This window comes from Alosa pseudoharengus, unplaced genomic scaffold (genome assembly GCF_046254945.1).
Source record: "Alosa pseudoharengus isolate Yale_2024_CS ecotype anadromous, Long Island Sound unplaced genomic scaffold, YU_APseudo_1.1 YU_APseudo_1.1_scf_9, whole genome shotgun sequence".
Lineage (NCBI taxonomy): Eukaryota > Metazoa > Chordata > Actinopteri > Clupeiformes > Clupeidae > Alosa > Alosa pseudoharengus.
This window is the reverse complement of record NW_027468881.1, coordinates 21800026-21814822: the sequence shown is the minus strand read 5'-3', so window position 1 is coordinate 21814822 and position 14797 is coordinate 21800026. Positions and strand designations below refer to the sequence as shown.

General features: G+C 40.6%; 1 protein-coding gene across 1 annotated transcript; it reads right to left on the bottom strand.

Annotated features, from left to right (window-relative positions):
• Positions 1 to 819: 819 nt before the first annotated feature.
• lactbl1a (lactamase, beta-like 1a) lies at positions 820 to 5414 on the bottom strand. The gene is made up of 6 exons (XM_076276888.1): positions 5309 to 5414; positions 4388 to 4497; positions 4014 to 4171; positions 3370 to 3611; positions 2143 to 2248; positions 820 to 1798 (listed from the first exon to the last, which is right to left on the bottom strand). The coding sequence occupies exons 1-6, from the start codon at positions 5412 to 5414 to the stop codon at positions 820 to 822; spliced, it is 1701 nt and encodes a 566-aa protein (XP_076133003.1).
• Positions 5415 to 14797: the final 9383 nt, after the last annotated feature.

Here is a 14797-nt window from a genome sequence, read left to right as displayed (position 1 = left end):
TGGCCAGGTGGCCAGTAAAACAATTAAACTTCCTGAATGGTTGGGTGTGTGTGTGTGTGTGTGTGTTTGTGTGTGTGACAGAAATTGTGGTCACCCTGTTCACTTAACATTTTGTATAACTATATTGATGTATAGTTCAGAGAATGTGTGTTTGTCTTTATTCCTTTATATATGCTGATAATAATAGGTTTCTGACTGATTGCTATAAAATATATATTTCCTCCAAACAGGGTTCCATAACTCAAGGTTCTTATTGACATGTCCTCCAATGAAAGGCACTTTCTCTGACTTAAGAAATCTTTCATACAAGAGTGATAATTGAATAAGGCCATGTACTGCAAAATACCAGTGTTTGCATGACACAAAAAATGGGCATTGAAATTCTACCTTCAGTAATAATAATTAAAAAAAAGACAATTAAAAAAGGCAGGTAATGAGATCTAGAAAAAAATATGGGGTAGCAATGCCAATTTCTGTTCATATATTTTTTTAGGTTCAATTAACATTGACAGCAATATCTTAAGCAAAATGATGCATATTGGTGCAAACCCATTCACAAAGAATGCCTTTTCATTAGTTTCCAGTTCCAACCATAGTAAGATAAATTAAGTTGCATAGAAAAATGTTCCTCAGTTGTTCAATATTTGAGGCATTTATCGAAAGGTTCTTCTTCCCCTGTGTTAAGTGCTTTGCAAACATTTCTCAGAGACATGAAAGGTTTACGAGGACTGCTGATAACAATCAACCTGCCAATAATTTGACACATTTATCATGGAGAGATCCCTCTTTCCCACTGTCAAGTTCTGCCCTGTGCAAACGTTATTTCGAGAAAAATGGTTTATGAGGAATCCTGACAACCCTGTAGGTGTTGAGTCCAGGGGCATCAAAGCCAGGCGAGAGACCCTTTCTGTTAAAATAATAAAAATTGAAAAGTTGCCTGTCTTGGTTCTCCAGGGAGACTGAGGCCGAATTGACTCTCAGAACACAGGGGTACTCCTTCTCAAACACAACCCTAAACACCCTGTCCTCCAGGTAACTGAGCCTGATAGTCCTGTACTTCGCTGGGACCATGGTGTCCAGCTGTGGGCCAAACTGCTGCATGATCAGAACACCATCCTCCCCGGCCCTTATCTCGTAGAACGTCATATTGCCATAAGTGAAGAAGCCCTCGTACGGGCTCGCTTTGGGGGGAGGGATGAGGACGCGGGGAGCCTCCCGGAAGGCACTCTCCAGGGCGGGGATGAGGAAGCTGTAGGTTTTGGCAACAAAGTCCTCGTCCTTCGGCTTGGCGCCTGCCATCAGGATGACCAGGCCCAGCTTGAGGCGCGGCACCAGGGAAAAGGAGGCCGAGTAGCCGTCCAGCTCGCCGGCCTTCTGCACCACCTCGTAGCCCAGCAGCTCGTTCACCTCCCACGGCGTGCCCGTCTGGTTGGCAAAGTAGCCCTTGTCGCAGCGGAACATGGGCGTCAGCATGGTCTTGAGTGTGTCGGCCGACAGCAGCGGCCGCGTGTACGAGCCCAGTAGCGCCATGCCCAGCTTGGCCATGTCTGCCGCCGTGGAGTACATCTGGCCCGAAGGACGGTACCAGCCCAGGTCATAAAGTGGTGCCGTCTGACCGCTCGCGTAGACCCCCACGGCCATTTGGCTCTGCACCTCCGGCGTGATGTCGAAGCCCGTGTCCTCCATGCCCAACAGGTTCAGGATATTCTCTGTGGCCCAGTGCTGGTACTTGGTGCCCGCTACCTTCTCTGCCAAGACATGCGCCAGCAGAGAGAAGGCTAGGTTGCTGTAGTGGCATCTGCAGAGGTGGCAGAACAAGGCATTGGCATCAAATGTGCTAATGTGTAAATTCTTGCCATGAGAGACTTATCTGTGTGATGACAGTCCATGCCATCTTGCAAAATTGTGAATGCAAATCTGTACTAAAAGCTATTAAATATTCCCAGTTTCTTTACTTTTACATTTCAACATACCCTAGGACATCGCAATGGAGTTGATGAAGGACACCCTGTAAAAAGGTTCCTCTTACTCTCTCTCTCTCTCTCTCTCTCTCTCACTCTCACTCATCTGTCTGCTCTTCATTGTCCTGTCCATTACAGGCTAAAAATCCAAAGAACTAGAACATAAAATGGTTCCTCTCACTTGGTTCCTGGGTCTGCCACGAGGACGTCATCTTGAAGTAACCCGATGGCAGCCTGAGTGCTTCCTCGCCAGAGTAGGGTGGTTGACCTGAGACGCCTGGGTAATCCTGTGGGTTTAATTATGTCAAGAAAAAGACATTTGGGGCACATTGAGTTATAGAAAAACTTTCTCTTTCAGCCTTATTTTTTGGCCACAACCTTTTAAATAAGGTAATGGTACAGTGTTATACAACTAGTTTTTCTTTGAATAAAAATCAGTTTTAATAACATTATATTCACAGGAAACGTCCTGTGATATCTTCAAGTGATCATTTTATCAAATTCCTTGTTTTTAATTTGATCAAAACCTATCCTCAAGAATTTGATTCAATCAGACATGAGTATCATCATACTTTTTCAACACAGGATATTCTGTATGTACGGTATATCCCAAGTTGCCTTTGGGGCAACCCTAGGCTCTCTAAAAGGCTATAGGATTTCCCTGTGGGTTATTTAAGGACACACTACATCCGAAATAAGCTGACTGAGGTCTGGTAAGGCTGTTTTCAGTCCTAATCCTCTGGCAAGACCCTAGGCCCTGTAAGGTGTGTTCAGGTAATGGAGCTAAGGGGCTCTATGCTCACAGGTATTTTTGACATCAACACTGAGCCATATTACTGACGGCAAAAACATATTTTAATGATAATACCATAACAGGTTGAAGCAATAGGTTCCATATGTGCTAATATTGGATGAAATACTGTATATGTTACTTAAATCAATGCAATATCCACATGAAGGGTTATCCAATATTCATAATAATGATGTACACAATGTACAATGAATACATACAAACAATGTATACATATGGCTGCACTCAAAAGTGTTACAAAAGTATTCCTGCTTGAAGTGAATGCATAATAAAGCCTCTTCCTCTTAATGATAGCACTGATGACCTCTGTGCCTTATGTCAAATTAAGTTTACTCAGCAGTGGTCTTCATGAAGCCCTTTGAGAGTCCAGCCATGCTTTCATTACAATAGTGTAGTTGTCTTTTGAGAAATAGTTATGTAGACATATGTCCGTCGTTACAATGCATTGTGAATACATTTATCAAACATTTATGAATATGTTTATATGTTTCTATGAATACTGACTTTAAGTAAAGTGTTAACTAAAATGACAATAGTAAAAACTCTACAGGGCTTTAGGACTTTTACACTTTTTGTGTGCTGCAAGCTCTTCCTTACCAGAAAGCTGGCTGGCCATCCTCCGCAGGGTCACTGAGGAGGTGCTGGCCTTCCCCTCCAGGTTGTTAGTGGATCCATCTGCTTTGGACTTGGGGTCGGAGTCTCCGGTCTTTCCCAGTGGATTCTTTATGGTAAAATTATCCACATACTTCTCAAGTGGGTCGTCAAGAGAGGCCACCTTGCCATCTTCCCACAACTTGTACAGCATTATTGTAGGGAATATCTTCGACAGGCTTGCAATTCTGTAAACCAAGGAAGGCGGACAACTTCTTTAACGGCAAATAATGAGCTTTGTCTAATTAGACATATACATAAGCATATCCGTATCCATATCCCTATATGTGCATAGGCACATACACAAACACGGACATGTACACAAACACGTACACATACACATACACACATACATAAACACGTACACATACACATACACAAACACGTACACAAACACATACACATACATACACGTACACAAACACATACACATACATAAACACATACACGTACACATACACAAACACACACACACACATACACAAACACACACACATACACAAACACAAACATACACATACAGTACACATACACAAGCACATACACATACACATACATAAAACATACAGCTTCATTTAAACTGCTCTTACCTGTACATTGTGTACTCATTTGGTGGTGGGGAGAATGGATCACTTGCATTTTTTCTCCCAAAGTGCCCATTCCACAACACCGAGTCATTGAAGATGACTATGGCAGAAATGGCTGGCAGGCGGGTGGCATTAATATTTTGTCTCAGGAGTCCATCCACCTGTTTTGGTAAGTTAGAACCTCACATTATGAAATTGTGAAGATACAATCTGAATTTCATCAACGCTGTCAGCTATGTGTATTACTGCTGAAATTCAGTCATATATTTTAGATGCCATAGAGAAGTGTTCAAAGCATCCTTTTTAATTACGACAAATATCTACAACTTGAATTGTGACAATATCATCAGGGTCTCTGCAGTGCTGCAGCTTCCCACCTTCTCTAGGGCTTCTTTGAGGATGGGGATGGGGTGCTGCAGGGGAACAGGCTCGGGGAAGCGAGGACACATCTCTTCCTCTGGGGCATCGCTCACCATGATCTCCTCTTCTGGGAAGGAGAAACCACAAGCGCAGGCAGAGGTAAGAACTTTATGTTAAACTGTGATAACTCTTCCACTGGAATCCCATTTATTATCAACAGGTAGCTCTAGTAGGTGAAGTATTGTAGCACTTTCATCACACATTGAAGTTATTTCCTACAAGCTGAAAGAGTTTTGTGTGTAGCATCTCGAGTTTGCTGTGTATTTGGTGTGATTAGGAGACATCAAACAGCTTTTTGTCCCCGGAGATCATATAGCCTAGGCTGGATTTGATTTTTAATACCACATAGTATTAATGTAGATATCATCTTAATGTAATCGCAATGTAATCATCATAATTGCTTCCCCTGGTAATGTCCCGGCGGCATATACTGTAAGCGGCCATCACATATCAATCAAGGAAGTAACTGGTGAGCTCCTTTTCTGTCGGAAACGATGATCAGTGCTTTTGATCTGATCATACTTTCCACCGTGGTGTCTCTTACAGTAAGTTCTAGTCGGGCTCTCCCACCCCCTGCTGATAATCAGGCTTTGCTCTGCGCTGTAAGCTGTGAGCCACTATGTCGAGCTTTGTGTAATCCCCAACCATCCCCCGCAAATGATCAATTAAGCATAAGGAGATCAAAATACTAAATGTACAAAAGTGGAACCTGTGCCCAAAAGGAACTCTAAACTTACTTTAAATGTACATATTTACAAATGTATATAATCTGTACCTTCACTAAGCATTGCTTGTGGCTTGTAGAGATTTGTGAGAGCAGTGCTGTGTGTTGTGAGTTATTTTAAGCCATCCTAGTGTTCACAGTTCATGACTCTTACCCGTGCTGAGCTTGGGCTGTCTGTACTGCCAGATGAAGCAGGCTGTCATGACGACAGAGAGCAGCAGGAAGAAGACCAGACCCAGCTTGGTCCATTTCACTTTCATCTTCTCAGTTTGGCACTCCCAACCGGCTACAGGTGGCTTTCGGGAGAACACAGAACAAACCGGAAATCATTTTCATCATAGAGGATGGTGTAGGCTATATTACACATATTACTTGAGTGTGTGGTTGGATATTCTCAAACACAGACTTCTTGTAATGCTTATTTTGGCCTTTTTCTCTCTATAGGTTAATGCAAAATATCAGTAATTGTGAACCCTTATCCATTACATTAAAAACACACTGAGATACAACTTAAAAACAATGAAGATCACTGGCAAGAACATTTGCAAACTAAAAAAAAACATCATTGCAACAAAAACTATGTTTGGCATCACAGATAACAATATACCACAAAATGTAAGTGCCATTTACTAAAACTAAATTTACTGAGCTAACTTACCATTAAGTACTAAAAGAGGCCGATCAGATAGCCCCACTGTTCCACGCACATCATAGTGTCCTCCTCTTGTCTTACTTCAGCAAAGTGTATATCTCCTCTCCTCCTTATCTTACACCTATTTTATTTTCATTTGAAAATAAATAAAATAATGAAACTGAAGAAATGCTGCCTGTCAAAAGAGCATTACAAGAGCTCGTGGAGGTTGAAAGTTGTGAAGGAAGAGTCTCCAGCCATTCGGTCCCTTGCCATGGTTTAATCTCTGTGTTGACCTCTCCACTGACATCCATTCTATTTCCTCTCCGCCAACTGTGGCCCGTCACGTCATAATCTGAGGATATCCTCGACTAAAGCCCAGAGGCCCACACTCAGATGAGGGAATCCTGATGGCGATGCGGGGGAGGCATTAGAAATCAATTCACTTCATTCGCCTTGCATGCCGCATGTGCAAATGAACAAAGCTTCAATTACTCTTAAAGCTTTATTCAGACGGGATCTTTCTCTTTTTTTCCTTCATTTCGTTCAGCAACAACAATGCACTGGGTGGTGGCTGGCATTACTGCTACACATTTGTTTAATATGGAGTATTATGTTTGTAGAAGGGATTTAGACCAGCAGTTATCAGTTTTTTACATTTATATATAATGATACTCAACAGAGACACACTAGTGGTATGTACATGCCCATGTGGAAATGAAAAAAAAAAGGTCAAACGTTTGGACACACCTTTTCATTTCAATGTGTTTTCTTTATTTTCATGACTATTTACATTGTAGATTCATCAAAACTATTAATGAACACATGTGGAATTGTACTTAAAGGAACCGTATGTAAGAAATGTAATTCAATTAATCATAAAATGGCCCTGATTTGTCACTAGACATTAGGAAATAATACTAATTTCAAATACTTATATCACTGACAACAGTAGTCCGGCCAGGATATCGTCATTTAAAAAAGTGAAGTTGCAGCCCTCAACTGATGTTGATGTTTACATATTTGTGTTTAAGCCTGATCCGCCACCTTCCACCTATCTAGTAATCACAAAGTCAGTAATGTTTCGGCATCTGGGTTGCCAGCTCTGCTCTAGTTACCACATCTGCGGTGTACACCGCTCTACAGTATTTTGAAAAAGTATGAAATAACTGAAAACATGTCTTATATTCTAGTTTCTTCAAAGTTGCTATTTCTTTTTTTTTTTTAAATACCATATTCAGCAAGCCATAACTTGACAAATATTCATCTGTGGGCCAAATAACTTTGTATTCATTCATAGTTTTGATGCCTTCAGTGAGAATCTACAATGTAAATAGTCATGAAAATAAACACATTGAAATGAGAAGGTGTGTCCAAACTTTTGGCCTGTACTGTATTTATACATAATATATATAATATATCAAAATATATTTTTATATACATTTGTCTGAAATATAATGCAAACACTGATGCTCTGGCACATTGCAATGTCAAATAATGTTAAAGCTCATGATATACAGTACATGTCACTACATGAACTTGTTAAAGGCAAATCTTTTTTCAGCAAAAATAATAAATAAATAAATGAACATTTTTACAAACATGGATCTCCTTTTTATGGTTTTAAATGGCCATATAGTACTGAATGTTCAACAGTTACAAAATGTGATTGGAACCACTGTTTGATTCCCACAATCCTAACCCATGTGAAAGATAAGTCTACATCAATATATACTTCAAATGTCCGGCTTGAGCTTGGGTCCCATACAGTAATTCATTGATGCCTTTACTGTACTGCGGATTTATGACTCTTATTGTGGTTTAACATATAGCACATTGGTTCTTTCCCATGCTGTGCTCAGCCTGCAGTAAAGGCTTGTAAATGTGTCAGGATTGATGTACAGCTCTGTCAGTTCCACTATTTCATCGATGCCCAGCACTGCTCTCACGCCTACCACCTGCTTAAAAGAGAGACTCTAGGTCATTACACCACAAGACGCGTCTACAGCGCCTCTGTCTGCCCGCCCCACATATGGTGGTTCTTAAATATTTACTTTGGAGCACCAGAACTCGGTTATTTGTGCCACTGTGCTCTGAGAGAATGATAATGTATGAAAATTCATGCTCTCAGCAGCCCTGTTTACATAGGCCCTAATCATAAAATGAATTAGAAAAAAAGTTAACATTTGTTCTTGCAGGCGGCTAGCCAAACACTAGATAAGATGCTCAGATAAATATTAGCCATTGTGAACAGTTAATAATGACATTCAGCCTAATACATTGTCATACATTTTATGGCTTATGGTTATGGGATTTGGCAGACACTTTTGTTCAAAGTGACTTACAAATAAAACAATAGTTAAAATTAACAGTGAACTTATAATATACAAACCATTAACATTTTAAAAAGGTGGACATGTCACCTTTTGCTGCTAACTTGAAACTCACTGCATTATTCTGAGGTATTACTTGTGTCAAATCAGCACCAATAGGGGGCAGCAGATTCATATCTCCCTTCCCTAGTATTTCCCTTTCTTTTTTTACTGTTGGAAAGATAGCTAAAGCCAGTCAATCAATTGCAGTAGGCTACAATACTCCTATGGTAGCACGATAGCTGTAAGTCACATTGCACATTCATCCCTCATGTCAGTTTGTCCTCCTGCCAAATGACAGCTGCCATTCTCTGTCGTCAGCAGTTTCCTCTGGACCCTTAAAGAGGGTCCGGCGAATATCAATGCTAACTCAACATGTGTTCAGCTGACCTCTGCATCTGATCCCGCAGTATTCCCGGTTTTCCATCCGTTGACTTAGGAGTCACTCATGTCACTCGTGTCACTCATGTTTTTGTATGTTAGTGAAATTTTGCTCTTTGCTCAGTGCTCTTGACCAGTTCTTAAACAAGGTAGCCTAAACAATGAGTTTAGATTTTATTTATCAGATTCTTCAGATGTTTAGTAGGCCTAATGCTGACCATTTTATTATGACACCGACACTGCTTGGAATTGGATCTCACAAACTTGTATCTAAAAACAAAACAAAAAACACAACAAAATACATTAAGTCTGCATAACTTGAACAATACACAAACAATACACGCAGTCTGCACGTCTTACAAAACACAAAGTCTGCAAATTAAGTGTACACATCTTGAACAATACATGATGGTGTATTGACGTCTGTTTGTGAATGAATCTGAATGTGTCTGACGTTTCAGCGATTCTGAACTGGCAGGTTATTGAGCTTGTCTAGAGATGACATTGAACGTCAACTTGAGAGCAGTCACTTCAAGCTATAGCTGAAGCTACAGTGGAAACTGAATTGGTGCCTCACTCTCCTCCTACCACCTGCTGCCATTCATAGTTGCTTGGCAGGTGTTCTATTCCCAGAGTCTCTTGGCGACCTTATAACATCCTCGTCCCTTTCTATTTACAGCGTACAATTACGATAGGGCCATGCCCATGATCTAGATATTAAATTACTCGTGAAATATTTGCTAGTCCTCAAGGCTTTCTGGTATTCTCAGCAGACAACAAATCTCCCCAAGTGTCTCGAAGAGCAAATCGCGTGTCACCTCTGGGGCAAGGTCAATTTTTTCAATTTAGAACAGCAGCATTAGTGAGCCAGACACACTTCACTGTGTGTTACAATCAAACTTCCTGGATGGTTGGGTTGGGTGTACTGGTATAGTGGTGTGTGTGTGTGTGTGTGTGTGTGTGTGTGTGTGATTGAGTGTGTGCGATTGGTGTGTGTGTGTGTGTGTGTGTGTGTGTGTGTGTGTGTGTGATTGAGTGTGTATTTGTGTGTGTTTGTGTGAGTGTGTGTGTGTTTGAGTGTGTGCGTGTGTGAATCTAATTGAATGTGTGAATGTATGAGTGTGTGTGTGTGTGTGTGTCTGTGTCTGTGTGTGCATGTTTGTGTAGGGTGGGGCAGACTGATAATGTGTGTCTATATGAGACAGACTGGGTTCTCTATTTGTGCCTAATTCATCTCCAATGTCAACCGTGCACCACATGTGCACAACAGGAGAGCAACGGCAAATGATTTTCCACAAGATGCAACACAGCTGCTAGCTTAATCCGATTACACTCAAAAACAATATCACATTTGGCCAGGAAGTTTGTTGTGGTTTATCAGATAGTGATAGAGTGACTCATCTGTAGATCATGTACCTCAGGGACAGACAATAGTGAGCTATGCCATGCCCTGCGGGCAATCACTGCCACATGAAAGAGGATCCTATATGGTATTGGCAACACAAGATTTATTCATTTGATTGGCTCCATGCGCTCTTACACCAATCAAATGAGTGAGGGTTGGCAGCTCTGACAGTGCTGTCAAATTGACAGTGTCAATGCTACCTATTAAACTATTAATAAATAATTATTAACATGCCATATTGTCAATAAGCACATTTCACATACAGTAGTTACATGCTCATTGTGTCAAATGTTGAGTTTTTGATTGACTCTGCGATTGAGTGTTACTTAGATAAACAACTGATTTGGCTGAAGCACTCCAAAGGTCTTATCAAGACCTAATTGATATAGTCACATGCTTATGCACGCCTTAACATTCACAAAAGCAGTCTCATACACGTGTGTGCACACGCACGCACGCACGCACACGCAGGCACGCACGCTTACGCAGACATACATACACACACACACACACGCAAACACATACTAAGCTCTTGACATATTACTTTTGTGTGGAGTAATCAATATGAACTAATGATTAGCCAACTTGGTCCACTTCGACATGCAGCCTATCTATTAACAAATCTGAGCGTCGGTGATACGAGCCAGAACAGAAACCAGTTTCATGGTTCAATTCATGACCCGCAAGTCAAGACAGATTAGACCTGATTGGGTTGTTGGTGCCATATGTGACCTACAATCTGTGCTCTGCTTGCATTAGCAGACAGGAGGGTCGCCGATCTCCCTGGGCAAAGGTTTCCATGGGAACGACCCCTGGATCCTGTGGTCTGCCGTTTTTCAGCCCTCACTCATCTTGAGGCTGAATTATCCTAGATTCCTTTATGTCAGTTCCATATTCTTCTGCTCTATTTCCTCTCTCGCGCGCTCCTCTCTCTCTCTTTCTCTCTCTCCCTTCCTCTCTCCCCCCTTTTCCCTGTGGTTTAACCCCCCTCCTTATCCGCAGTATCTTGCTCACTGCAATGGCTTCTAAAAAGATCAGTGTATTTTGCTCTACTTTTACAGTGAGTCATCATGTTTTTTTTTGTTTTTTTGTTTTACAACCCATCTGTTGTACTTCCACATAATTAAATGTGCAAAATGAGCAGGGCTGATGTGTGGTCAAGTAGGCCTATGTCTGAATTATTTTCATTGAAGAAGAAAAAAAACATATCAGACTACTTAGGCTACTATAGTGAATGAGTAGTAACACAAGTTAAAGTGTCTGGTTTTGACTAATTCCTGGTCAGACAAAAGAGACAAAAATCCCTTTACAAATGAATTCATACTCAAAGTCAACCAGAACAAAGCAAACTCTTTCACCACGCTAAGTAGGTGGCCGCTGGCTTTTCAGCAGGATGTTAATAGTTAGGGGTTAATTCGCGCATTATAAGCCACTCAGACCGAAATGCTGAGTGGATTTTCTCAGGTTGAGGTCAGGGATCATGTGTACACTTGTGAAAAAGCAGGCCAGTTTTCTCTGTCTGAACGTCTTAAACGATCTGTCAGTAATGGTCGTCCGCGGCTGTCAAAGCTGGACGAAGATGATTTGATTTACATTGATTTGTTGTGTGATTTAGGGTGAGCGACCAACACGAGTAGCTGCCAATTCCACTTTAGCTTTCTAACTCAAGATGGCAGTATTGACACAAAAGAGTGGCTGTTAGCCTGATGGGTTAGAAGGCGCAAGAGATCCACGTAGCCTATGTTTGAAATTAAGTGGATGGCTGCTTCGTATTTCTGTTCTTATTAGTTTGGGATTATTCGTTCCGTCCTTATTTGTTTACTAAAAACTATCTTAAATGTGTAGCCTATTATGAATAAACATGCTGTAACCAATCCACTGCTCCGTTTCTGAAATTGGCACGTTCTGATGTGGAACTCTGAAGAACTCACTGCGCAGACAGTTTCGTGATGAGTTATGTTCATACTTTTCACATTTGATGAGTTATGAGTTGATCAATTATAATCATACTTATTCTAGTTGATGAGTTATTGAGCAATTTTACGTTTAACTCTTCAGAATGATGGTCTCCTGGTTCAGTTCTATAACCTCCTATCTATTTATTTCCTTTCCAGGCTTTTTAATTATTAGCCTATTTATATATAGCGCAACTCTATTTTATTGCATAGTTATAACAATATAATGGAATGAAAATGCTTCAACGTTGCAGTTTATTTTCAACCGAAAAAGTAATTTCAGGTTTAGTACTTCTTACTTTTATTTATTTACCCAATCATCACCGTCATTATTATCATAGCCAGCATCATCTCCAGCATCATCATCTCACCGTCATCACTACCACCATCACCACCATGCAATTGAAATAGAATAAGACCAGCCGAACACTCAATCCAGTTATTTATATTATCTCTCGTTTATAGCAATCCAACATGGTATTTGTGAAGTTGATCATGGTGCAACATATTTCTGGTGCAACACATTGCCCTCCCCCTCTCGTCTGATATCATGGTTTCGTCCAAACTTGGCGTAGTCTACAGTAGATGTGTATTCATCCCACAAAATGTGGTTTATTCTGTTGGCTGTGAGGACTGTGTTTCTTCAGATGGCCCACTGGACGAATATCTAATGAATGACCGTTTTTTTTATATTCACTTTTTAAGAAATCCACTAGTTATGGATATCTTATATTTTGTATGGATATTACCTACTGTAATGGGTGTCGAAGGTAAGAGTGGAAGTATTTTGTTGAACATGTGAATGTGTTTTTTGAACTATCATGAAGTGGGCTAATTCATAGATTGTTATGGGATGTTGACCATCACCATGCATACTGTGCGAGCATTTTATATGTGCCCAAGTTTTTTTTTTTTATCATTCTTTCCTCGAATTCCAGAGGACAAGTGTAACGTTACTCTTCTCTGACTTACATAATTTTCATCAATATGCATATTCATTTAGAATCACAGATATACTGCTTAGAATGCCTCCTAAAAACGCTAAATATGCACGAAAGCTTGGGGTTGTCCTATTCAATCTTAGTGACACCAAGTCATGATTCCAATATCACAGCAAAAAGTTGCATTCGGTTGGCATATTCACTTTTTTAAATTGTTGGTGCTTCTAAAAAGTACGAGAGATCTCGGTCCGTGTGTATTTGTAATTGGTAACTTCAGAAATCTTTCGGTTAGTTTTCTTTTGCGATATTGCATCCCGACTCTGAAGTAGTCTAGACTCACTACGGTTATCCACACTTCTTCGAGAATGCTGGCAAGCTTAAGCATAGTTACAGATAATGGACTGTGCGTCTCCATTATCATCCAAGCACTTTATTGCAGAAGTAGGATATTTAGGATTAAGAATTGTGTGTAGTTTGTGGTAAACGTTTGTTAGACATTTGTTTGTGAATACATTCACATCATGGACTGCACCTGCCGGTAGGCTACGGGGCCATTGTCTATTACATAGACGTATGCGTATTTCGTTACTGTTTATGAACGGAAATGCACGAAGGTGGCTTGATGATAATGGTAACCCATGATGTCAGTCCTCTATCAATCAACCATCACTTGTTTGATGAGACATCATAAGAAATGTACACATAGCCTAACGCAAAACTGAGTGGTAGCCTAGCTATTCCATATGCAGTGACAGAAGTCTATTGGACTACCTCTGCATATAATAGCCTACATAGGCATAGTTATTCTGCACAGTTGTAAAGAACAGATCTCATTTAATAGATAAACGTGCTGCTTCCTGGCTCCTGCAAATGCCTTACTGCTAGGTGAGGCATTCATTTATGAACGACTTGATATTGTAATAACTGTATTTTTCAACATTCGATTAAAAAACAAGGTATTTGCAGTTATATCTAGGGTATCTTGGCTCTTGGCTTTTATATTTCTGTTCACATTTCCATGACCCTTAATTCACATGTAACAGGTATGGAAATAGCGACAGGATTATGTCCAATTTTGCAACAGCTGTAGCCTACCTGTATGGTGTTGCTGACCTGGAACATAGGACTATTAGTATTCTTCAAAGACCTGTGAATGAAGCCAGAAGGAGACTGAAGTTCTGAATAAGTTTCATCTGCTGCTCAGGTGTGGTAATGCCCAGACTTTGTTCTTTGCATAGGAAATGAAACCTTTGCTTGGTTCATGATACCTTAAAGTTACATCCAACAAAACAAGAAAAAGAGTGAAATATATTTTCACTGATTTTCAGGACCACATTTCACTCTATATCCTTTTGACTGACAGTGTTGTGATTGAGTCATATCTTCCTCATAAATTATTGAGGCAACATCACAGGTGCATAAGCTGCTGCACTTCCACTTGGATTGAGATGCTGATCAGCCTCTTTGCTTTGTTAAGTCTGTGTTATGGATTTCAAGAGGCCTGCAATTAAAGCCACTTATTCCATTGTAATTGCCGAATAGAGGATTTCTGGTTGAAGTGGTGCAATTTGGTTATACTCCGGCAGAAGGCCCACATCCCCAAAATATGTGGCAAATTACCCGTCATCAGCCAGACTGTATGACTAATTAGAAGGGCTCTTTTGTTTGTGTGTTGGTGGACATTTCTGTGAGCCAAATGCATAATCATGTTACCTGAAGAACCTTAATGACGCTGTCATTAATCCACAAGTGGAGGCCCACTTGATTTACAGCGTCTGCAGCAATTGGTGGCACATGCTGTGAGTGACAGATCTTAGCAGGAGCTCTCTTAATGAGGTGCACTGGCTTAACAATGTATTGACTAGATGCACTCCTACACCTACAGCATGAGAGAAGAGCCCATGTTGAGGACCCATTAGAGCTATTTGTTAGAGTGACATCGTGTTGGAGCAATTGTT